Raw genomic sequence first — 26,225 nt, 5'->3', positions numbered from 1 at the left:
TTATTCAACATGGCTGCCTCTTTAAAAAAAGGTCTATACAAACCAGATATGCAACAGTCCCATGTTTCGACCAATCGACCCAAGTTAGAGCAGTATAAAGTTGACGGTATATATATCCTCCGGTAGATGTGTGATTCAAGAAAATTACCCTTTTTTCACATACAGTGGGCCAATCCAGATTTTGTCCGTAAATGGGGGCTGGACGACACGGAATTTCCAGGTAAATTATTTTGAAAAATCTTGGGAATTTCCAAGACATTTTCTTTATAAAAATGAAGAAAAAACACGGAATTTCTGAGGAGTTTTCTCAAAAATGAGAAAAAATTGTGGAATTTCCAATACCTCTTCAAAAAATCCAGTTAATTTCCACTTATCTTTTTTTCAATTTTTCTTCTAAGTAATCTAGCTAAAACAGAACCCAAGAAAAGTTTGCTCTAGGATTTTTCTCTTCTATCTTCGCCATTTTTGTTGTTTACATCCACAGCCTCGAGCAAATTTCCGTTTTATGATTTTCCAGGCTGTACGGTCAAATCTACAGACCAGATTCACGAAAGTCATAATCCGATTACCCGAAAAAATCCAGCACTGTAAACCGGCGACTTTTTCGATTGGTTTGTAAGTTGCGATCGAGTTCTGAACCGACCCAATATCTTTTAAACCGACCCAAACAGTTTGCAAATAATCTAATCGACTTTTAAATTGCCCAATTTTTAAAAGTGACCTAATCGCATTTTAAACTGACCCAATCGTGCTTTAAACCGACCCGATCACTACTTAAACCAACCCAATCACTTTTTAAACCAACCCGATCACCTTTTAAACAGACTCGATTGCCTTTTAAACCGACTCGATTGCCTTTTAAACCGACTCGATTGCCTTTTAAACCGACCCGATTGCCTTTTAAACCGACCCAGTCACTTGTAAACCACCGACCGTTATGTAAATTGGACATTTTTGACACGGATACCGCTCCATACTTTGTCATCATCACCAACTTCAACATTTGATATGATACCATACGTGTACGATTTGGATAGTTTCGATTCGACCTTGTTGAATAGAACAACATCACCAATTTGGAGGTTTCGTTCGTGGTTGAACCATTTTGATTGTGACATGAGCTTGGGAACGTGGTTTAGTAGCCATGATTCGAACCAAGCATCATAGATTTTCGAGTTTTGGTCCAGTAATTTCGTTGGATTAGATGAGATTATGAAGTCACCTGTTGGACTTCGGTCATTGTTGCGTCCTAGAAGGAGACGATTTGGAGTGAGAAGGTCCATGTTCTCCACATCGATGACATTTCCAATAGCAATGGGTAAATCATTTATGGAGTTTGAAATGATTGCAGTGATTGTCTCCCATTGTAGGATTGATAAACGTTCGTTTTGGATTGTTTTTTCCAAAGATGTGTTGACTTCCTTGATTTTTCGTTCCACTTTTCCATTCATGTTATGTGCGCCTACAGGACACGTTTGGAAGGTGACATGATGATCTTTGTGAAGTTTGGATTGGATGTCCTTGAAGTTGAATCTCATGTCCTTGGATCCTTTAACAAGTTGAGTTCCTTCATCACAGTAGACTTGGTTTGGAAAACCATATCTTGAAGCAAATCGTGTGAAGGATTGGATAAAAGCAGTGCTTGAGTAATCATCCATAACGTTGATGAAGATTGCTGAGGTAACACAGCAGCAGTAGACGACATCAATGATGTAAGTCTTTTTCATGATATGACGTAAGGTTGTCTCGATGCCAGCATGTTGCACAACTTTGTGATTCCAATGAACGTCTGACGCGATGCTGACAGCAACTGGCGAGTTCTTGTCAATAACAGGAACGCAGAATGTGGATGAGGTGAGGTCCAACATGGCTTCCGTGTATCGACCAACAATTGTGACTGAGTTGTTTGGTAGAGTTCGACCATTGTACAGCAAGATACCATCCTTAGATGTAGTGATTGGTTCAAACTTCTTTGGAGGAAGAAAGTGGCGTACCTCATCAGCTGCCTTCTTGAAGTAGTAATGTTCAGCAGCTGCTATTTCCTTGTCGGTGAGTGGTGGCTCTTCTTTGATCAGAGTTGATAATTTCACACCAGTGAGGCATTTTGAAGGGGCGTCCAGAGATGATGTAGAATACTTCTTTGATCGAAGATTGTTGAAGTAGCGGATTACATAAGACATGATCCTGGTGACTTGAGTGAAGCTTCTGTAGTTTAGATCCAAAAGGTAATTTGAAAATGTATACCTTTTTTCGAATTCTTTGGTTGGACATTCTACATGATGGATGTTGATTTGGGTTTCCTTTTGCACTTCTTCCATTTCGTGTTCATTGAGCTTGAGATCCTTGGCTGATTTGGTTGAGTTAGATCTTTGACTGTTCTTGTTCGGGAGAATATCAATTGAGATGAATATTCTCCATTTCGTCGAAGGAATCTGGCGTAAATAGCGATACAAGTCATTGATTGGCTAGCGTCACCAAAGTCGATTGTGTTGATGTCGGTGTTGACGGCATCTTCAGGAATGATTGCTCGTTTGAATTTCAACTGACCAATGTCTTTCATTAACTCGAAATTGGATTCCCAAAGAGGTCGAAGGTTATCAGGGATTTGGTCATCCCAGTCCAATTGATGATGCAGAAGGTTTTGTAGATCAATCTTCATGGATGCGATCAATGGTGCAACTTTTCCAGCTAAATCAAAGATCTCTGCTACTTTTGAAGCACAGTGACGACGAGTGAGACGAGAGGGTATGATGTTTTGTAGATTTAAAGGTTTCTTACCCCGGTTCTTCTTAGCAAAGTTGAGTTCACTGACGTGTAATGATAGCATGTCTTCCTTGACGAACCATTTCATGCCAGCGACAAAGATGTTGCTGTTGTCTTCGCTGAGTGAGCTTGGCGGTTCCTCCTCCGAGAAGGCAACACCTTTGAGTTGAAAACCACCACGATTGAGGACGATTTCCAATTGATCTGATCGAGTGTGGGCCAGTTGACGAGTAGCTTCTCCGGTGAGGCAGTCATCAACATAGACTTCCTTGTGGACGATGTCGTGCACTTCTGGATATTCTGATTGTGAAACTTTTGCAACCTGACGAAGAGCATGCTCAGCTTGATTGCCAGATGATTTTATGCCATAAATTAACGTTTTGATGACTTTCTCCTCTGGTTCCTGTCCTGGTTCGAGTGTTGGATGCCAGAGATAGCGTTGATACGTCCAGTGATCTTCATGGAGTCTGATTGTATTGTACATCTTCTTGATGTCAGTAGCAATGGCAACAGGTTGGACAGTCCATCTAAGAAGGATCTCCTGCAGTTTGTTAAGATTATTGGTGCCTTTTGCTAAGATATCATTGAGACTTTCACCGGTGGACGTTGGTTGGGATGCATCAAATACTATCCTACATGGGGTACTGATCGAATTGCCTTTCCAGACTGCTCTCCATGGGATTGTATATTGGATTTGTTCATTTTGAAGATTCGCTTGAATTCTAGGGGATAAGTTTGTGACGTAATCGACATACCCTAACTGATGTAGCTTTCCTTCTGATTCAAGGATGTCTTGCTTATCTTGGAAGTTCTTTGGATTGTTGAGCTTTTTGATCTGTTGTTGGTACACTTTCATTGCCTTCTCACGGTTGTTGGAGAGACGTTTGGTTGGGTCAGCAGTGAATGGTAGATGAGCTGTTGTGATGCTTTTGTCGAAGTCGATTGTTACTGACTTGTTGATGATTGTTTGTTCGACTTCTCTGATGCTGATGGTTTCGTTTGAGTCGTGCTTGCAGTCTTTGCATTCTCTGCACTTGGGGCATCTGTAGGATATTTCACTGCCAGCTGCTTCTACTTCTTCGAACACTCGCATTGCTGTTGACAGGTGAACTTCAGTGTTGATTGGTTGAGCTGGATGTGTTGGTTTGAATCCAAGAAGAGGTGAATCTGGTCGACTGCGGATTCTGATGAACTGATCTGTGAAGAAGGTTGTCATTGATGATGACAGGAAGTTTTGATGAATGGCTGTGAAGGTTGGGTGAGGTCCACCAACGAGTTCAGGTCCACCAACGAGTCCTCGTCCACCGGAAGAATTGAAAAATTTGGATTCGTAGATGGCAAGTCCAGATTCAAGTTGAAATTTCATAATGGGATGAAGTGAAAGATGTTTGACACCGATCATTAGATGAACATCTCCACCGATGGATGGTGCAAGCTTTGGAAGGTTGCCAGATTGATTTGATAAGCTGTACTGATGATTGATATCTCGTTCAACTTGGTCCAATGGATACATCGGAAATGTTTCAGTGATTTTCTCAAGGCAAGCCCCAATGAGTGAGACTTCAGTACCATCGTGGAGTGGAATCTTGACGCGATAGGTGCCAAGTGTTGATTGTGCTTGTGTTTGACCGACACCACCAATGCTGATTGGTTCAGATGATAGTTGTTCTGCAAATGATCCAAGTAGTTTGATGGCTTCGTGACTAACGACAAAATCACTACATCCATTGTCGAAGAATATGACGAGGTCTTTGCCATTGACGCGAATTTTCTGTAGAAGGTAGATGCCTCTCTCATTGCAATCATTGTTGGAAGCTTTGTAGAGGTGAATTTGACGAGCAAAAGCTGGTAGTTTTGGGCTTTTGATGAAACGATCTACATACCTCTTGAGCAGTTGTTGATTTGATGGTAAGGCTTTGTGATCTTCGCAGAGTAGGACGTGCTTCTTGATTGGATCTTGATGATGTGTGGGATGTGGACAGATGAAATCATGTTGGCATCTTCCATCTTGATGTTTACCTGTCGTTGAGCTGGCTCCTGGGAAGAGACATTGGATACAGAAGCCTTTGTTGTTCAGGATCTTCAGACGTTCGGCTGGAGACTGTGTAGCAAACTCTTTGCAGGTGTAGTATTGCATGATTCTGGTTGATTTCGGACCAGATGTTGATACGTGCTCGTTAAATCCTTCAGGTGCATTGCAGATGGTGCAGACAGGATCTGTTGGTGGAGTTGGAAGGTTCGAGTGATGAGATGATGGGCCACGCTTCCCACCACCTTGACGGTTGTCTTCCTTATTGGCTGGATCATTCTTGATTGATAGCAATTGTTTCTGTTCGAGGACTTTCCTTTCTTTTGTCAGAAAGTCGATGAATTGATGCCACGTCTGCTTTGGTGTGAGTGTGTCATTGCAGATGCTTGATATGAAACGAGTAGATCTCCCTTCACCAATTAATTGATTGATCTTTCCAAAGGTGTCCCCATAGTATAGGTATTCCTCAATCTGGTGCTTCTCGGCTAATGCTGATACCTCCTTCATGATGTTGATGATTTTGCTCAAGGTGGAAGGTAATTTCTTGGCATCTCTCTTGCGTGTTTCGAGTGAATCGATCTCTTGGACTTTCTTTGATAACATGAGTCGTGGATTGCCAAATGCATCTTTGAGGCGTTGCCAGATTTCAGTTATTGATTCGAGTGATTTGACCATGGTGAGTGCTTGACCTGCCAAATAATTGTTCTTAAGTAGATCTGGTAAGAGGTTGGATGGTGTTTTATCATTGTACATTTTGTCAAAGTTCGATTTGAAGGTGTAGTAATCAATTGGTCCGTCGTAACCAGAAAACTTTTCTAGTTTGATGTTGAGTGATGCTTTGTTGAATTCTGTAAGTTTGTCGAGTTCACGATCTTTGATTTCTTTGACCAAACTGTTGTTGTATTTTTGTTTCAGTTCGTCAAGTTTTGAATAACTTGCTTTGGTTTTCGTCATGGATGCACGAAGTGTTGCACTTGAAATTGGAGTTTCGAGACATTTTCTGTAGTTGTCCCGAATCTTTTCGTAAGTAGAGTTGATTGATGGAGTTTCGGTTCGCCAGTTGAGAAGTATGTTGAAATCAGCAGTTTCAACATCACGATCGAAAATTGTTCCGATTTCTTTGATGGATTCATTGACACAATCAAGAAGGAAGTTAACAGTTTCCTCCTTTACGGTGGCTGCACTGGCTTGTTGGGTTTGGTTGATAGATTTGTGATGTTGAGTTTGGACCTCATAAACTTTGGTGTTGAAGTCCTTTATTGATTGTACTGCAGTGGTGACTATCTCGTTGAATTCGTCTGGTAAGACTTCTTTTCTGAGTTTGATGGTGAGTTGTAATCGATTCATGTCGAAACGAATTTTTTCGACTTTATCAAAGATAGCAGTGACCTGATCTGGTTCCATGAATTGGAGTTTCATTTGTTATATCCGTGACAGCTTGAGACATGAGGACCAGCTCGACGGCATCTTTGCTGGGGTCGGCCATCTCAATTGACTCTGTTGATGAGGTATCGTTGATTGATAGGTTTTGAAGTCTGGATGAAAGGTTCTCTTCAGTGATGGGAACACGTTCACCCGTTGAGTTGAGTTTGCGATAATCGATTCGAGGGAATCTTTGTTTTCTTGACATTGACTAATTTATTGACTAAGTCCACGATTGATGAGGACTGTTGATTGAACTGTTGTTCTGAGATATCCACGATTGACGAGGATGGTCGATTGGATTATTGATAGGATCTTCTGTTTGAATGTAGTACACACAGTAAATTGACTCAAATTTGTAACGATGATGTGATATTGTTCAAAGTTCAAACTGAAAAGGTAAAAAAAACTTATGTTTAAATAATTGAAAAAATGACAAAGTCTTAATTGACAAATGAATTTGAGGCTAATTGAAATTAAAATACATGAAAAGAATTTAAGTCTGAGTAAATGAAATTTGTGAAAGAGAATCTAAGTCCAAAGTAAAGTTAAGTAAAAAAAATGATGAGAAAAATGAGTGAAATATTCTAAGTCCTAACTTAACCTAAGACACACCTAAAAAAAGCAAAACAAAATGGCTGACACACACAAAAACAAACATGAACCTACCAGGTGAGCCAAAGTTGAAAGCTGTGTGAAGTGTGTGTGTTGATACTTGAAATTGATTTGAAAAGTTGTTGAAATTATTTGAAAAGTTTGAAAGTTGAAAAGTTGTTTAATCCTTCCAGTCTGAATGCATAATTCTAATGCACATGAGGTGTGTTTGAAAAAATGATTTTTTTATAAAGTATATGAAATTAATTAAAAAATACTTCTATTCCCTAGAGGTAATAAAAAAGTGATGTCATGAGACATAATTATTGATAATTGGCCTAATTAAATATATGATAAACTAGTTGAAACAAAAGGATGAGACACATGGGACTGAAAAAAGGAGTGACGAACTAAAGACAAAAACCTGAAAAACACTGAGAAGGAGAGACTGAAAAAAGCGCAGAATGAAAAGTAATTTTTTTTTTGATTTTCTAATAAATAAAATATATAGTGAACTGCCATTGCATTACATGAACAATACAAATTACATACCTTTAAGCCTTCAGGGGACTCCTTTTTTGTTTGTTTTTTAGCTTAGCAACAAATCAAAAATGAACTAAACTATTACAAGAAAATATAGTGGACCCATTATTTTGACCGCTGGGCCCAAGCGGAACCAAAAATTTTTATATATCATATATATAAGGGTCCCCTTTTTTTACAGCTGGGACATAGCTGAACCAATGTTTTATATATAAACTATTACTAGAAAATATAGTGGACCCATTATTTTGACCACTGGGCCCAAGCGGAACCGTAGAAATCGGATCAAAAGATAAAAAACCACTGACAAAATCTAAAAGACACTAGTAGGTTTTAATGACAAGAAGAAGGTAAGATTTCAGTCTTAAACATTTACACGCTTTTTTATAAGAATATCTTTAGTGAGAATATCAAATAAAACATGACCCAATTTAACAGATTTGAATAACAAGGTTTTGAATTTAAACTTTGAAGCATAAATATAATGTTAGCTCCTAATGTGTACTCGACAGTCCCAAACTCTCAAATTATTTCTCATGTTTGTATAAAAGTCATCTTAAAAAAATAAGAATACGCTTAGATTTTCGCACTAAATTTTGCCAATTTCTAAGAACACTTAACGCTCATCCAAAGTACACTATACTTATAAAAAAAGCGTTTATGTAAAATTCAAAAACCGTATTTTCCAAATATTTGTCAAAACTTAGTCAAGGAAACAAGATTTTATTCCAGTATGAAGACTAACTTAAATTAATGGCAAATCTTAATTTCTGTTTCAGTTAAAATTGAAAAAAATAAAGTGAAATTAAGACTGATGTTTTTTCATCTGTTTTCTATAAGTCTTCAACTTGGCACCAACTTCTTTTTTCAACAACGATCTCATGTCTTTGTGAAGCCCAAACTGATGCAAAACAATATCAAAATGATTTTAATCTTCTGTTCATTAAACTTTTTATACCCCTGGACCCTGTCAATGTTTGATCGCATAACCACGTCATGGTCAAAGTCTTTGATTATTGACTTTTTACCCATTTCAATGGCTGCTTTGAACTTATAGTCACTAATACTACACATTTGGTTTTGGGTGATCATTTGAGATGGGTGGTGGTAAGGCGGTTGGATGTTGTGGTAGTTTGATTGAGGCGGTTGGATGTTGTGGTTGTTGGATTGAGGCAGTTGGAGGTTGTGTTTGTTGGATTGAGGCAGTTGGAGGTTGTGGTTGCTGGATTGAGGCGGTTGGATGTTGTGGTTGTTGGATTGAGGCGGTTGGAGGTTGTGGTTGTTGGATTGAGACAGTTGGAGGTTGTGATTGTTGGACTGAGACGGTTGGAGGTTGTGGTTGTTGGATTGAGACAGTTTGAGGTTGTGATTGTTGGATTGAGACGGTTGGAGGTTGTGGTTGTTGGATTGAGACAGTTTGAGGTTGTGATTGTTGGATTGAGACGGTTGGAGGTTGTGGTTGTTGGATTGAGACAGTTGGAGGTTGTGGTTGTTGGATTGAGGCGGTTCGATGTTGTGGTTGACGGATTGTTGGCGCTGAGGTGGTTGGTCGTCCTGTGTCTCCAGTTCCAGAATGTCAAAGAATGCCTCAGGGTCTTCCACAATATCTAGATAGGTACGTCGAGTGTTACCTGCTGCCACAAACGCATCCATGTCATTGTTAGTAGCTACTAAATTTTCCAGCCTACTTAAACGATCATTCATTTCTCGCATTTCTGTCCGCACAAATTTGCCTAGATTGTCAATTTTATTAATAAGAACGCTCAAATTGTTTTGACTAATTGGTGTCGAAATTAAATTGAAATCAATAGAACCTGCATTTGAAGCAATGTGTTGTGGTTATTTCTGCTCTGGTGTTTTCAAAGAGTTAATAATAATTGAAGCTGAAGCATTGTCAGATGGCTCTTTGAGAGATGGAGATGGCTTCTTTATGAGAGATGGAGATGGTTTTTTTATGACAGATGGCATTGGAGATGATTTTTTTATGACAGATGACATTGGAGATGATTTTTTTGGTTCAGGAGATGGCTTTGGAGATGATTTTTTTGGTTCGGGAGATGACTTTGGAGATTGTTTTTTATGTTTGAGGGATGGTGATGGTGATATGTTAATATGTTTTGAAGATGGTGATGGCGATGGCGATGGCGATGGCGATGGCAATGGTTTTTTAGGTGATGGTTTCTTGGATTCTGGAGATGATGTCGATTGTGATCTTTTGGATTCTGGAGATGACGTAGGTGAATTCTTTCTGGATTGTGATGACTGAAGTGGAGGGTATGATGGTTTGGTCCTTGGCCTTTTTAAAAAGTTCTTCGCCTCATTTTGCTCGTCTTTGGCTTTTCCTTTTTCTATTGAAAATTTATTCACCAAAAACGAATTGTAGCTTTTCATCCTCTCGTTCTGTTTATCATTGAATTTCTGGATAACAGCTTGCTCCTCAGGGCCGATTTCTCGAGGCTAAAAAAAAGCTTTTATTTTGTTTAGAATTTCATCTGATAATTATAAATTAATTACTTAAAAGAAGAAAATTTGGCCGAAAAAAAATTGCGGGATTTAGCCAAAATCCACCCAATAAAGTTCCCGACAAAATTAATTTTTTTCCTTTGTCTGTCAAATTATATTCTGCCAAATTTAATTTATTTTGCGCGTTCCCTAAATTCGTGCTTTTTCAAGCCCAAAAACAGGTTTTTTTTGCTTATTTAATAACACTTGGCCTTAAATATTCAGCTATGCGCCAAATCAAATTCCCGTCCAAAATTTCTTCCTTTAAGGTATTAGAAAATAAAGTTCAGTCTGTTAAAAGCCTAGTGTTGATAGGAATGAGAAGGGAGCATTAAGGTGACTATTATGAACATAGAAACAAATTTATTGAAATTATTTTTTCAGGTTTGGACAGAGTTCCACAAATATTCATGCTGAGAAGTTCACTCAATCATTGACAGAAGCCACATCAAATGCATCAAAATACTGCGGTTATTACTTCCTCTCGTCCACTTTTGTCATTAATCCAATCCTTTGCTTTGGCTGAGCGTTGTTTTTGAGCAGGCGTTTGCTTTGATAGCTTTTTTGCTTTCGGCTTGGTTTCTTGCTTTTTCGGCTTGGGTTCTTGCTTTTTGCATTTTGTCGTCTTGGCTTCCTGTATAGTAAAAACATTGTAACTAATATAAAGTACACGCTGAGACAAGGAAGTATTTTTAGGAAGTCTTCACAATGAAAAAAGACTACACCATGTGATAAAGCTCTTCAAACTGCGCAAAAATTGTATTGGATAAAACAGGGGAGGGGCACAGAGGCAGGGTACTAACCCATAGGTACTAACTTGATTTTTTACTAAAATTTTGATTAGTACCACCCACCCATATTTAGTACCAGGTACTACTTCATTTTTGCTGTTAAAATAGGGAAACCACTCTTAAAATCTTAAATTTTACCGATTAGATTGTTAGTTTTTTAGACTGAAAATTGACAGATAATTCAAGCAAACTATCAATGATGGAGTCAGAAGCTTTTGTCCTTTGATTTTCATCACACATACGAAGTTTTTTGCCATTTTCTCTGCACCCACTAATGCTATTTTAAAAAGATGGAAAGATTTTCCCAAGGATAATAATTTAAAGGATATAAGATTGTTTTAAATTTTGAACATGACATGAGAAGTTTTAGGGGCCTTGTCATGGCCTACTAACGCAGTTAAATGATTTTAAAAAATTATGTTTTAGATTCACATCAGGCCTTGTATCAAAAGAGGGTATCAGCAACAGTTTAGCATCGTCATCGCGGTGGTTTGGTACGCGACCCGGAAGAGGTACAGCATTTGCGAGCTCAAAGTTCTCGATAAAATTGACGGCCATTTCTCCTGACAAAGAGTTCCGTATAGTGTACATGGAATACTATCACCTGTTTTGGATTTTTGACGCACATAACTCGGAAACAAGTTGGTAAATGATCGTAAATGCAAATTCAAAGTTATCGCGCTTGGTTCCACTGGTTACAACAAATCACTCTCAAAGGATTGTTAAAAAGAACTAGAATTTTTATTTGAAATAAATTTAACTGTTGAGTTTGAAGCTCCAAGATCCGGAAAGTTCAATAATTCTGGTCTTCTAGGCTTTAAACTCAATATATACCTGTGTATCGTCAGATTTTTCTTCATCCCCGTGAATATCATATTCGTCGAGTTCAACTTCAGTATCTAGAAATAGAACAGAGAACGATATGTTCTTGGCTTAGTCATTAGACGGTTTTCTTTTTTTTGAATGAAAAATATAAGCCCTGAGGTTTGAAATTTAGAAGACCTTTTTAGTTTTTTTCCAGACTCAGAAATGAAATGAAAAAATAGACCTTGACAGTTCTGTTTTATTCCTCTGTTCTATCCAATTCCCTTAACAAATTCTTTACGCAAGGTTCGAAATGATCCAGGAACGGCTCATCGAATTACTTCTCATTATAAGCTAGGAGAAGTTGCATAGAATAGAAGAATAATTTAATCATTTTCGCACGATTGGTGAAGAAAACTAGTAGCGATCTTTAATTTTAGTAGTTTAAGTTTAACATATTCAATCCTTCTGATCTTTATTGCACTGCATTCTTTACGCATGGTTCGAAATGATCCAGGAACGGCTCATCGAATTACTTCTCATTATAAGCTAGGAGAAGTTGCATAGAATAGAAGAATAATTTAATCATTTTCGCACGATTGGTGAAGAAAACTAGTAGCGATCTTTAATTTTAGTAGTTTAAGTTTAACATATTCAATCCTTCTGATCTTTATTGCACTGCATTCTTTACGCATGGTTCGAAATGATCCAGGAACAGCTCATCGAATTACTTCTCATCCTAAGTTAAAACAGTGTAGAACAGAAGAATAACTTGATCATTTACGCACGGTCCGAGATGGGAACTCGAATTACTTCTCGTGATCAAGATAAGATGTAGGATTGAAGTCTTACCTGCCATTTTTAAAACACGTCCAACCGGCCTTTTAGATCCATCTTTACAATGGCCAAGTTTGCCGAATTCCAGCCAATCCACACTTTTTGTCAACACCACACTAATTGAATTATCGCATTCAAAGTGCATCAAAGCAAATTTTGGCACTAAAGGCTTTCTCGACATAACGAAAGAATAAGATGTAGATTAATAAATAAGGTTAGATTTCTCATTTCTAAGCTTCTGATCCGTAAAGTTTTGTGAAAAACCGGGAGAGCGATTGGTTACACTTTCGCTCTTTTATAGGGTTCAGATTTACGTTTGGCACAAGCTGGAGTATTTACAAGCTCTTATTTGATTTGGTTGGTCGATAAGAAGAAATAAAAGAATCTTTTTACTTTTTCTAAATAACGCGTCATCTCTATCACTTTAAATGACCAATTAGTGAAGTATCTTGTAAAAACTCCAATGCATCTCTTATGTTTGACGTCACGTTCGAATTTGATTGATGTATTAATCGAATGTGCTACATTCATAATTCATGGTCAAGTCCGCAACAGATAGAACGTTCGAAAAAATTTATATATTCTTGTAATAATTTTTTAACTACGTACTATTACGTCCGAAAATATATTTTTCAATGTAGACTGCCTTGTATGCTTTCTTTCACGTCCGAAAATTTACACCCTATAAATAACCTGAGTTCGCCATTTCAAATTTGATTTGTTATAATCTCTGCGTGTAATCATGGCCGAAAAACGCATGTTAGATTTCGAGGAGGAAGAATTAGTAGACAATTTTTTTCGTGATGGTTGTAGTTGTAAATTAGGTGTTGATCGAAAGCAATGTGTTGAAAGCTTCTCTAAAGAAGACATTCGTAAATTAAGGAACAGTATGTTGGGATTGGATGAAAGTGAAAGAGATATGATGTTAATGGGTTTCCTTCTATCCCAAAAATCGAAAACGGGTGATAGTATTCAATATTCACCATACGGAATTCGTATTTGCCGGAAATTTTTCATGTTTTGCTATGACATTTCTAAAACTCTTTTGACGTCAATGTCTAAACATTTTCACGAGAATGGCCCAGTTTCGCGTGTACATGGCAACACCAAACGATGTCCACACAATGCTTTTAGTTTCGAGACGAGAGAAATGGCCGTCAATTTTATCGAAAACTTTGCGCTCGCAAATGCTGTACCTCTTCCGGGTCGCGTAGCAAACCACCGCGATGACGATGCTAAACTTTTGCTGATACCCTCGTTTGAAACGAAAGAGAGCGTGCACAACCAATACAGGGCCTTGTGTGAGGGGAATGGCTTCGAATTTATGGGGTTTAGTTCTTTTTGCGAGTTATGGAAATCCCAACTACCAAACATAATCATTACCAAGCCCATGGGAGACCTTTGTTGGGTATGCCAGCAAGGGAATGAACGACTATTGAGGTCACAATTTGACAGTGACGACGACGAAGCTGATGAAATTGATGAAGCGCACAGGCGGCATATTGAGGAGTCTGTTCGAGAGGCACGGTATTACAAAGCCCAAGTTGAACGCGCTAAAGAACAGGCTGTAGGTTTAACGGACGCGTTTTCTCAAAAAGCGCCATGCTCATCGGATAGCATTGCACATTACTCTTGGGATTATGCCCAGCAAACACACTATCCGGCAAATCCTCTTCAACCAGGACCAATTTATTTTAAAACGCCACGGAAATGTGCAATTTTTGGTATCTGCAACGACGGCATAAACCTCCAATTCGACTACCTTATAGACGAAATTTGCACCACTGGAAAAGGGGCTAATACAACTATCAGTTATCTCCACCACTTTTTCAAAACTTTTGGCATGGGAGAAAAGGATGCTTATCTACACTGTTCTGGTATGATTAATTTGTTTTCAAATTTTACTCTTCTGTGCCTAGTTGGAGGGAGGGGGTATTCTCAGAAAGAAATTAGTATAAAGTCGGTATTAAGTATTCTCTGTAATTCGAGTCTTCCTCTAATTCGAAGAAAATTCTCAGCCCTTGAAGATCGAGAGAGTCAACTAATAAAACTTTTTTTGGCACTATGAGCATCAAATTTTTCTGCTTCTTATTTTATGTTACATGTTTTTTTTATAAGCATAACGCTTATAAGCATATGAAGGCTCAGATTTGCAGAATTCCTAAGCATAACATGAGCATATATGTCAGCCTAAAATAATTTTCAAGTGGTCATTTTTATCTGCTTAAAAAGGTTTGGTAGAGGTCAAGTAAAAAATAAGCGGTTCACGGCTAGCAAACATTCCACTGCTTCCAAAATCTGAAGTTTTTAGAAAATTTCTGAAATTTTATTAAAAACTTGGCTCGGGGTGAATCATAAGCAAGATTCTTAAGTATATAATAAGCATAAACTATGCCTAGATGCTTTGAGAACTTAAGCATACACGAGCCTGACCAAGGGGCTTACACTTGCTTATAAAAAAAACATGTAGTTAAATTTTGAGTCAATGTAAGGTTTGTCCTTTTAAGATTTTTACAATGACAAGACCAATTCTGATTTCAGTTTTCTTTTCCTTTTTTCAGGACAAAACAAAAACAATGCTTTTGTATGGTACCTCATGTGGAGGATTATCAATGGATATCACGAATCTATTGAATACTCGTTTATGGTTGCCGGACATTCCAAGTTTAGTTGCGACAGGTACAGTAGTTTATTTAAAGGTTTTATTTTTACATAAGTGTTCTTGTCCTCTTTCTGACTAATCTTGCTCCACATTTGTGTCAATCCAATGTGAATCAAGATTGACGAGTAAGCAAACAATATCACTCTTGTTTAAAAACAAAACCTTTAAAGTACTAAAAACTAACAGAGGAGCCGATCAAAATCACTTTAAAAATTGTCATTATCGAATCATCCTAATAATGCTAAAGTTTCCTTAGGTTAACAATAAAAATTATACACATATAACTTTTTCTGCAAATCTTAGCTTAACAAATTAATACAAGTGGGCTTCCATAAATAATATATTAAAAAAACATTTCAAGTTTTTTGTTACAACAATATTTAAAAACTGTCAAATTTTATTATAGATGCTTTGGCAGCTTCAAAAAGCAACTGCGAAAAACACGTGTTTCATCGCTATACGAAATCGCTGACGTGTGCAGCAAGTCAAAGTGCAATTTTCCCGTTCTTGTTGGCAACCACAACAAGGAAATCAATGTTGTCACATACGATTGGACAACATATTTTGAGAAAGACTTGAACTTTCAAGCTATCAAGGACATTTTACAATATCACCATTTTCGTATGACTAAGGAGGAACCTGGTATTGTAACCTGCTTGAAATCGCTTGATGATGAACCAGTTAAAGTATCGATTTTCCATAAACGTAATCTTCCGAAAGTGACATCTGAGCTACCAACAATTGTAACGCCCAAAGGTTTCACAAAACAAAGAGCAAGTTATCTCCGTAAGGAAATTCGTCAATTTTGCATGCCTGGAACAGAGGATTTGGTAGCACCGTAATCGTATTGGTCATTGTGACGAATTTTATGTTACTTTAATTTTCAAGCATCTAAACATTTATTCTATTTTGCTTCAGAAGTTCATTAATGGGTTTATTTGTTATTGATTTCATTGACGTAGCATTCTGATTTTTCCAAGTCGTTTTTCTTTTCAGTCAATGGAACTTCATAATGGGATGTTGTGTTAGATTTTGAATTTTGATGGTAGATAAATATTGGTATCTGAAAAAAGAAAACATCATGAAAAATATATTTTTTAGTGTTTGGACCACTTTAGGCGTTGAAGCAGAACATACTAAAATTTGAGGGGTTTTTTACCAACAGAAGTCAAAAAGAAAAGCTTAAAAAATAACTTCCCCTAGGGAAAGACAGGCAAAAATGGTTTGTTTACCTCCGAAGACCAAAATAATGCGCATGCATCTGTTTTCATTACTGAAGAAAAAATCATTTATTTTCACACACAAAAAGTTACTTAGAGGAACAAATACTTCTTGGCTTGGGTTGAAGCTTATGAGGCAAAAGAGTACTGTAAACCTTCTTATATACATTTTATTTTAAGTTACAGGTTTTATAAAGTTTCTATTTTGTCTAGTAAAAGTTTATATATAAAATATTGGTTCAGCTATGTCCCAGCTGTAAAAATAAGGGGACCCTTTTATATACGATATATAAAAATTTTTGGTTCCGCTTGGGCCCAGCGGTCAAAATAATGGGTCCACTGTATTTTCTAGTAATAGTTTAAATATGAAACATTGGTTCAGCTATGTCCCAGCTGTAAAAATAAGGGGACCCTTATATATACGATTTATAAAAATTTTGGTTCAACCAGTTTCAACCGAGATACAAAAATGTGAGATTTATAATTGTCATGAACTTCCAGGAACTTTCCAAGAATGTGTTATTTCAGAATTTAAGAATATTTGTTTTAAACTTAATTTTGCGAGATAATGCCTTCTTTACCTTTGACTATATACATATTTTCTTTCGATTTCTTAAGGGTTTTTGAGATTTCGGGAGACAAACCTGGAAAAAGTGTGCAAGTTAATTTTTGGCGACTTTTTGACACTATAAAATTTTTGCAAAAAATCTACGGAAAGTTTGAGTTTGAATGGCACGTATTAGTTTACTTGCAGCTTGCTGTGGAAACATTTTTTCTTTTTCTTTCTTGGTGAACCTTATTCTAAGTGGGTATAAGGGTTTTGGAGCAATGAAAGTTAAAACCAGCAAAAATTAAAAAACAAGCAGCAAAAAAAGTATATAATATTTTAGAGCTTTCATTTCATTTTGCTTGTTTGTATCCACCAGTATGAAGAACTCAGATCACAATACATCTCGTAGGCCTTATGATAGCTTGTGAGGGAATCTTCCAAAATTACTTAGAATACTGTAAGAGACGTTAAGAATGCTAAAATAAACTGTAAAAACATAGACATGTTTCATTCAAGCCATAAAAAACCATCTCCCCATCGTCGCGTTGTTGTTTTTGTGAAAAGTCTAAAATGGCTACTTTTCGTGAGAAAGAGGCAAACTATTCTCACGGCAGCCGAAATAAGTGACGCAATCAGCTCGTGCCGATATTTTGCCGCTGTCAAAAATCTGAAGTCGCGCTGAAGATCGGCAATTTAGCCGCCAGATTGCCGGTCTACCATTGAGCGGTAATTTGCCGGTAATTTGCCGGTGATGATTTAAACCAGATCGGCAAGATCGGTAAATTATACGCCAATTTGCCGGCAAAAATGTTACCGCCTCGTTGCCGGTAACAATTTCGTGTCTTTGATATCGCTTGGAGGGTCATATATTATATCCTTATTCCTTCATTTTGTTTTGCTTGACGCAGTAAAATTTTAAATCCTTTGGCCATCCCTTTCCAGGGGGAAATTTGAAATCTTGTTACAATTTTTTTGAATTTTTAGAAATTTCGCTTTTGCTGGGCCTTCACGCCCAACGGGCTTCTTGTTTATTTCTATGGTAATGACATACAAAAGAAATGGTGGCTGCACAAAACATCAATTAAAATGATTATAATCTTCCCTAAGGTCAAGTTAAGGATCATGAAGTAGACTCAGGTTTAACCTAACTGCTTTTTACTGTCATTTAAAAGTTCAAACTCTATTATTCATTTTCAGCTCTTCAAATAACTGAAAATGATGTTGTGCAGGTATCCAAATCTATCATAACTACTCTCCTTACAGAGTATGCAAACGATTCAATAAACAATATCGATCTTCCAGACACAAAGACACTTGGAAACTCCATAAAAGACCTTTCCTTATAGCTTCTATCGTTTAAAGATACACCTGGTTTTGAGGAGTGTGCTAAGAATCATTGTAAGACAATATTTGGATTTGCATCTTCATTTCCACTACGCAAGGAAGCTGGCGTTGAAAAGTTTTGGCTAAAAGTTAACAGTTATGGAAGAGAGTTGTCAGCACGTTCAATTTGAAATGGCTTGGAATTGTCTTAAATGACAAAGCCTTCTCGTCCCTGTTTTTCAATGCATCATCTGGAATTTCAGGCAAAATTATCGAGCTTGAAAATCAGAAAAGATTGAAAAAGTCAACACCAGAACTTCAAAATCTCAGAAAATGAGCAAAATGTCATTTTTTATGTTGGCGGATTCGTCATCAGTTTTCAGCGGAAAAAATATTATGAACTTTCCAAGTCAACAAAGCTCTCAACCAGAGAGGCAGCAGGTGCTGCTTTGCGTTTTCTCAATACCGTTAAAATCAGAGGTGCAGAAGAATTCAGTACCAACAGCTTTTTAGACTTTGTTAAGAAATGGACTGAAATCATGAACAGAGGCGGCCTGACGACTGTCGACAATGTCACATTTATCCAGTTTAGAAGAATAGAAATGGTGGTTCCAAAGGTTTCAAACGTGTTCTCAAAAATTTTTTGAGGAGATACCAGTTGGATGACTTGCGGGATATTTTAATGAAAATTATAATAGAAGATATCCTTGTCCTAAAAGGATGGGATGAAATGGCAAAAACCTTAACCAAAGAAAGCCTAAAGAAAATTATTTTTCGTCAAATTCTGATCAAGTGGGTTGATCTTCGCCTAAAATCATTTGTCAACGCTTATGTACAGGTTATTAAGAGAAAATTTTCACGACAAAAGGCAGAAAAGAAGAAAAATTCAGAGAAAGATAAGAAGGACGACTCTGATAGTAGTAAAAAAGCAGATCTTAAAAAACCTGTTGCATCCCAAAGAGCTGAGGTTTCTATGAGAAAACAGTTGCCTTAGTTAATGTGATATATATTTTTCATTATCATCTAGGGTTTACAGGCTTTTAAAGTCATTGATAGTCAGACCAGACTGTCTGATACCTGTAATTCTAATAATTCTCATATTTTAAGAAAGTAGAAAGGAAACTCTCTATGGACGTCCAGAATTTATTTCTCCTTTCGGGTCTCTTTTTACTTTTCTCGGGGTCTTCAGTTTTAACTTGTTATAATACTTTACCGTATTTCTGCTTTTGTTTTAAGGGTCTTAATATTAATGAGTCATGAAGATTTTTTGCTGTCAGTGTTCCTTATGATACTCATTTTTTATAACATTTACTTTAACATTAAAAATTCTAAAGTTTATCAAAATATACATGTCATGCATTTCTTGAATTGCCTTTACTTAACTAACCCCTGATTATTAAAATTTTTGCTGTGTCTTTACCCTGTGCTAGGAAATAGAAATGCACTTCAGTTAAAGCTTAATGAACGTCTGTAAACGGATTAGAATCCTTATCTAATCTTTCATGTAAACAAAAAGAGCTACCTAGGTACTTTAAATTTCGGTTACAGTGGTTTTTATTAGGCTTAGGTTTTTTAGGTTTTTACTCTTTCGGCAAATCTCTCTCTCTTCCAGCATATTTCTTTTGTTTTAACCTCACAATATTAAGATTTTGATGTATGTCAATTATTTTGTTACAGTTTTCAATCATCATTTTAGTCTGCTACAACAAGATTTATGTTTCAGTTTTAACAGTCTTATCTAGCTGTACCTAGACATTTCGAAAAAACCTTTTTCTTTTTGTTATTCTTTTTATTATTTTTGTATTATTTCATATATTCTTTTGTTTTATGGGTTGAGACCTAATCCATGATTATTTTTGAAGTTTTTGAGGAAAAATTTATAGCATAAAAAATCATACAATTTGATCATTTTTTGGCATAAAATCATACTATAATAGGGATTTTTAGAGTGTGACCCCTGTAATATAACTATTGTAACTATAATACTTTACAAATTTCAGGAAATATATTTTCTGTTAAAGGTAATGCTTCTCCCATATCTGGAAGATCGTCCGAGTAGAAAAGTTGTTGCACCGTCAATGTTCACTTCTTCCTCGGGGCAACTTTCGTATTCAAGGACTTCATCATTATTTCCAGTGCCGTCGTTTTTTTCGTCACTACCGTCAATGTGTTTGTCTCCGATGATGTGTTCATCATTTTGGTCGTCGTCATTGCTCGGTTCAGATTGATTATTTGGTTTCATGTTTGTTTCGATAGGTCTGAGTTCCTCATAATAAGCATTTTGGGGGAGAGTTCCTGCTCAGGCCATAGTAGTTTCTTGTCTGCAGCTTCGTTGTCGAACAACAGCTCCATTGATGGAAGCCCACTCTCGCATTTCTCTTTTCTGATCAGGGCTTAGACTAGCTTTCTTCTTCTGCTGTCGCTTTGGAAATTTTAAATCCTCCAAACGACCTGCACTTTCAGGGACAGGATACCGTCTCTCTCTAGTGGTAAAGTAATGCGCACTCCAATTTGCAATGGCTTTGACCGATTCTTTGATTGAAGAGCCAAACGATTGTGCGTATTGTGTCATGGTTTGTGTTCCGTGCTTTTTATTTACAGCGGTGTGCAGGTTCTCCACTGCGAGGGTCATACAACTCAAAAGATTTGTTTTCTCATAGCCATAAGTATCGATTTCCTTTAGGTTTTCAAGTCCCCAAAGTAGGATCTTTATCGATTCGGTGGTGGCAGCTGAAACACTTCCCTCTGGTCCATTGAGACTTTTCTGATGGTTGATCACAGACCTAATTGAAGCGATATTAGCTGAAATCACTTTGTTGAAGCTTGACACTAAAGAAACTGCTTGTCCCAAAGGCCTAAGTGTGTAGTTTTGGTGTTTTTCATGAATGGAAAATGCATCAGCGACACATTTTAACCCTTTAAAGAATTTCCCAGTTTCCTTCAGGGTGCAGATCATCTTGATCGAGCCAACATCTGCATCTGCACAATAGATCACATTGTTGAATTCGACTGCAATTCCAGTAACTTGGTAAAATCGACAGTAGGATGTTGTTCCGTCCCTGCTCTCTTTTTCACCTTGTTTCCCTGCAAAGATGTCAAGGTCATACACACTATTCTTTGATGGGAAAAAAAAGCCATCTTTGTAAGACAAAATGCATTTAGGACTTTGGTCATCTAAAATCAGTTGAATAACGCTTGTTTCACGATCGATCAACGAGACCCCCTTGATTCCAATATGCGAGACGATTAAACTTTTATCCATAACTTCGATTTCTCTGACATTTGTCCATTCGCTCTGATACGGTATTGTTATGTCGCAGTGTGTGCATCGATTCAAACATAATTGAACCTCATTTGTCAAAAGGCAATCACTTTTCTGTCACTAAATGCAATTGATTGGCGGAATATTTTGGGGCGAATGCTTTATCGACAGGAAAGAATGAAATCGTGGTACCATCGTAACAGTAAACCTATCCGTTTTGATAGCAAATTCTATCTCCTTCGCAGCCGTCAGCTATCTTGAGGATATCTTTGATAGTGTTGTGCAATTTACCTATGCAATGATTTTGTTCCTTTTTATACTGATGGTGAAATGTATAGTATGGTTAGAGGTGAGAGTTTGAATTTTCAAATCAATTTCTAGTGAGGTTGTAAAGACATACAATAAAATAATTTTATTTTTTTCATTGGACACACTTTTTAGAGCAAACGCTCCGAATCTCCAAAATTTGCTTTTTATTTTAGTAAGTGAGGAAAGCGCTAAATTCGAATTTCCCCAGTGTAAATTTTTACTGCCTCACAGCTCGTACCCGTCCTGGATATATTGCAGATAAAAATTCAAGAGGGTTCTCCTGAGATTCTTATTTGCAATTAAAAAAAAGAAAATTGGCTTAAAAATTATTACATGACTGTTTTTTACTGCTTTAAGAGATTGTGGCATATCTATGTAAGGTAGTTTACATTTTCTAAGGGAACTCAATCCCTTACTCCCAGAAGCTATGAAATTATACATAAATTAGTATACCTTTTCAATGGAATATATTGAACGGGTTGAAATTCAACAGCAATTTGATTGTGTAACATAATCGAATCTCAATTGAATAATACCCAGGATTTTCCTTTCGTAATTCAGGCCATATTTTAGAGAGGCAATCTTGTGTTCGTTGATGGCCAAAAAGGGCACTTTTTCCAGTGTTTCTCCACTAAATGAACTGCGGGCACTGAGGGGCAGCGTTTGATGACCAGACACTAAAAGGGCATACAAATGGCCTGTAAACACCAGGTGATATCCACTCAAGTATTTTACAGTCCTTATAAATCTTTTTTTCAGCACAATGAGATCTGGTTGTAAATTATCCATCTCTTTGAGAGCAACAAAGGATGGAAAGTGTTTATAAGTAAAGAATAAGGAGAATGGACACAATCATAAGGTGTCAAGGGTATGGTAATTATTCTTTTCCTCAAGAATTAGTTTATTTTTGGACCTACTTCGGAGGTTTTTAAAATTAACCTTTGTCTGTTACCAGCTTTTCTCAACATTGGCTCATTAGTTTTTATTTAATATATATTTGGGAGAGGTGCAAAATAGGTGCAAAAGTGTGACGAAACACAATTATGGAAGAAAAAAAATCTGTTTTTTGGCATTTTCTGGTGATTTCACCATTAGTTTTTTTTCTGATTTTTTTGCACAAAGCTGCGTATTAGCAATGCCTAAATATGGCATATAGAGTCCGATTAAAATGTACTGGAGATGACCTGTAGGCGTTAATAATGTGCGCGCGCTCTTTCGCGAACGTGATGCAAGGTGGTCTTTTCAGTGTGGTTTACATCCACACTGTAACCTAGTTTGTAAAATAGACAAATAGATCAATCGACTTCTCCTGAAAATTTAAGTCATTGTAGCAGAGACTCTTTTGCGATTCTTAGAAAGACTAAGGTTCGGTTCTTTAACATTTATGTAGATTCAGTCTTTGTCAGCATGATTACTTACATGGTACTTCATTACTTACTTTTATTATGAGCTCTATAATCTGATCAAAGTCTGATTTTTCGAAAATATTTCTTTTCTCTTTATTGAAATCTATCAACTTTTAACGATTGATTTTCCTCAAATATATCTAACCAATTTCGTAAGGTTTGACCTTACATTTATTTTGTGGAAAATATTCTCTTCACATTACTACGTCACTAGCCCCAGACTCCCTTCTTCAGCCACCTTGGAAAAATATTAACTTGAACAGGTCTTTGATGCGTGATATCTCTTGAACGGATAAAGCTTTTGACAAAATTTAAAAACATACCAGTCATGTTTTGTACATTATTTAATGTTAAATTTTCAATTTTTAGAGGTTTTTATTTTATCTTTTCCTTTATAGAATCACGACCAATGAATTTCAATGCAGGGTCAATCTATGTGGGCAAAACGACAAGATTGTCTTAAAAAATACAAAACTTTTAGAAGTTATTCAAGGTAAATAATCTCTAATCTCCGTGATATATCAGGAATTATTCAATGGCTGTTTTTGCCTACAGGCATATATGAATTATAAATCATAAAAGTTTTACTTCACAATATTAATGTTGTTTTTTTATATCTAGAACTTGATCTGATTTGAAATTTCAAGGGAAAATACTCCATTTTACTAGATAATTTACCTTTCAAGAGAATTTTCGTGATTTTTTCTTAAAATTTGGTTAATTGGATTACTGGAGACAACTGGCGGAAGCTGTGCATTAAATTTAAATTGTGTAAAGAAATAAAATACCCCAAGCTGTTTTCATGGCACGATTTTAAAGATTTGCGCTTTCTTTTGTAAATCTTTGTGTATATTTTCTGCATTGAAAGGCTTCATTTTTCAATTTTGAACCTCCACATCGAAAACGAAAATGCTAGTGCTAAAAATGCAATATGTCCTAAATGAAAAAAGTTTTTAAAAATCTTTGGAAAATTATTTTTCAGACTTATTTTTTTGTCATATTTTCTTTGCAATATGTGAGCGTTTTCTCAAAACTTAACTAGATTAGCTCCAAGAGTGTTCACGAAAAGATGTAACACATAAACCTAAACTTCTTTTACTTAATTGAGAGTTGATTTACAAAAATATGGATGTCAATGTGTCTTAAATTGGAATTTCAAAATTTGAATAGAAGAATAGTTAACATAATTTTCACCCCTTCCCTAACATGTAACCCCAAAAGTCATTGTAAAACAAAATGTTTCCACCTAACCTAGAGAAAATAAAGCAATACCTGAAAAATATTGGCTTCCACATCGCTGTCGTACTTTTTGTGTATCTTAAAATAAGGAGTCTTAAATGGAGTCTAAGAAGAAACCTTTTTGGAGCTATCCTAAAATTTTTATATATCGTACACCCCTGTGCCTGTGAACCACTGAGACCCGCTCCACTCCACTTGTTTGCCCCTGTGAGGAAATGTTGAAAATCGGAAATCCTCTCTCGCCCCAGTGGTAAAACAAAGATTTAACAAGTGATACTTTTATGGACCTACCTGGTTATGCATTTAACACGTATATAATTGATATATACGTGAGCGTCGCCATTAAACAATCATTCAGAACACAAACAGTGACGATGTATTAAAATTAGTCGTTTGTTTCTTTTTAAAAAAAACACGTTTAGAAACCAAAATTTCATGCTCTTGAAATATTCTTTCATATTCAAGACTTCGTGACCAAAAAATTGAGTAATTTGGCTAAGAACATTGATGTATGCTTATTAATAGATGCGTTTTTAAGCTGAAAAATCCTTTTTTTTACAAAAATCTGCTTGAGCTATCTTTTACCTACTTTCATGCAAAAAAGTCAGAACAAAACAATGATCCAATATTTCACAAAGTCCAAAAAACCCTTCTTTAGCCATTTTTTAGCTGAAATTTACCCAAAAGATTTTTCCCAAAAATCGAGCTCCGTAACATTCAAGGGTTTATAGTTTTGCATCTTTGTGCCAAAAATCAAAAGATTCCTATGATTCAATCCTGAGAAAAGTTGGTAACAGACAAACAGACGAATGGACGAACACAGGTTAATTTATAGGACCTCCACCCCACCGGGGTAGGTCTGAAAATATGATGAAAGAACAATAATAGAATTTTCTGACCCCACTAGAAAAACATTACAATTTCACCTTACCCAGTGGGTTTTAAGACTTGACTTTCACCTCATTGAGCTTTTAGTACCCACTGGGACACAGAGACAGGAATGTTATTGGTTGTATTGTGGTTTTTATTGTTGGTTGTGGTTGTATTTACTGTGCAGGGGGTATTCAAACATGGAAAGTTTAAAGTAAATCCTATCAAAGTTTCAGTTTTCAAAAAAATTGAAACTTGATATCAAACGCTTCAGTATATCATATAAAAGTATATCCTCGTTTTGAGACCAACTTCATTCCATAAATGAGCATGGAGGTAATTACAGAAAGACTTCTCGTCGCGGAGCATTATCTCCATCAAAACCTAACTGCCTACCTGCCAATTTTGGAACACCTTTTAAAGAGTGTGCAAAACCAGGCTGGAATTAGCGAAGTGGATGAGGTAGTAATTACTTTTGGCGTAAGTCAAAGCTTTTCAAGAAGAAAGGAGCACCGCCATCCTAATGCCCAAATTCATTACGCCAGGTTTAAACGCATCCACCTCGCTCTCCCTTGACCGTCATATAACAACGTAGAGTGCAAATAGAAAATAAGGCGCTTTTAATTCATTAATCCTTAATCCCATTAACTCCTAAAATATGCAGTGATCAAAGTTCTTCCGTCTCAGACGGATTTCCGTCTCACAGAAATTTTTGTCAAAGTTTTCCGCCTCAGTTAGCAATGGTTATTTAGCAAGAAATGGTGATTTTATTCTCTAGAATAATTCCATCAGAAAGAAATCTTGTATTAAAACTGTATGATAGGCATTTTAAGAACATTCTGAATTGTTTTAATTAACAAATTTTAGTGCCTTTCTAGCCAACCTCTAGGGGGTAAAATATCTGAAAATTTTCTGGCCCTCCGCCCCAACCATGGTGGGGCCTGCGGGTGTCACTGTATAACTAAATATCTCTATCAAGAAATTTTCCGTCTAACAGAGAAAAAGTGCTTTGATCACTGAAATGGCTGAAATGTGGCTGAAATATGGCTCATGGTCATGATTCATTTAACTTTATACATTTCTTTCTTAGAAGTAACAG

General features: G+C 36.6%; 1 protein-coding gene across 1 annotated transcript; it reads right to left on the bottom strand.

The window, feature by feature from the left end:
• Nucleotides 1-8,417: 8,417 nt before the first annotated feature.
• LOC136805980 (uncharacterized) lies at nt 8,418-9,064 on the bottom strand. Its single transcript, XM_067062565.1, has 2 exons — nt 8,983-9,064; nt 8,418-8,887 (listed from the first exon to the last, which is right to left on the bottom strand). Exons 1-2 carry the CDS (start codon nt 9,062-9,064, stop codon nt 8,418-8,420), a joined length of 552 nt encoding a protein of 183 aa, XP_066918666.1.
• Between the last annotated feature and the right edge of the window lie 17,161 nt (nt 9,065-26,225).

Source organism: Clytia hemisphaerica, unplaced genomic scaffold (assembly GCF_902728285.1).
Source record: "Clytia hemisphaerica strain Z4C2 unplaced genomic scaffold, Clytia hemisphaerica genome assembly, whole genome shotgun sequence".
Classification (NCBI taxonomy): Eukaryota; Metazoa; Cnidaria; class Hydrozoa; order Leptothecata; family Clytiidae; genus Clytia; species Clytia hemisphaerica.
Note: the sequence above shows the minus strand (reverse complement) of the source record. Positions and strands in the feature narration are given on the sequence as shown.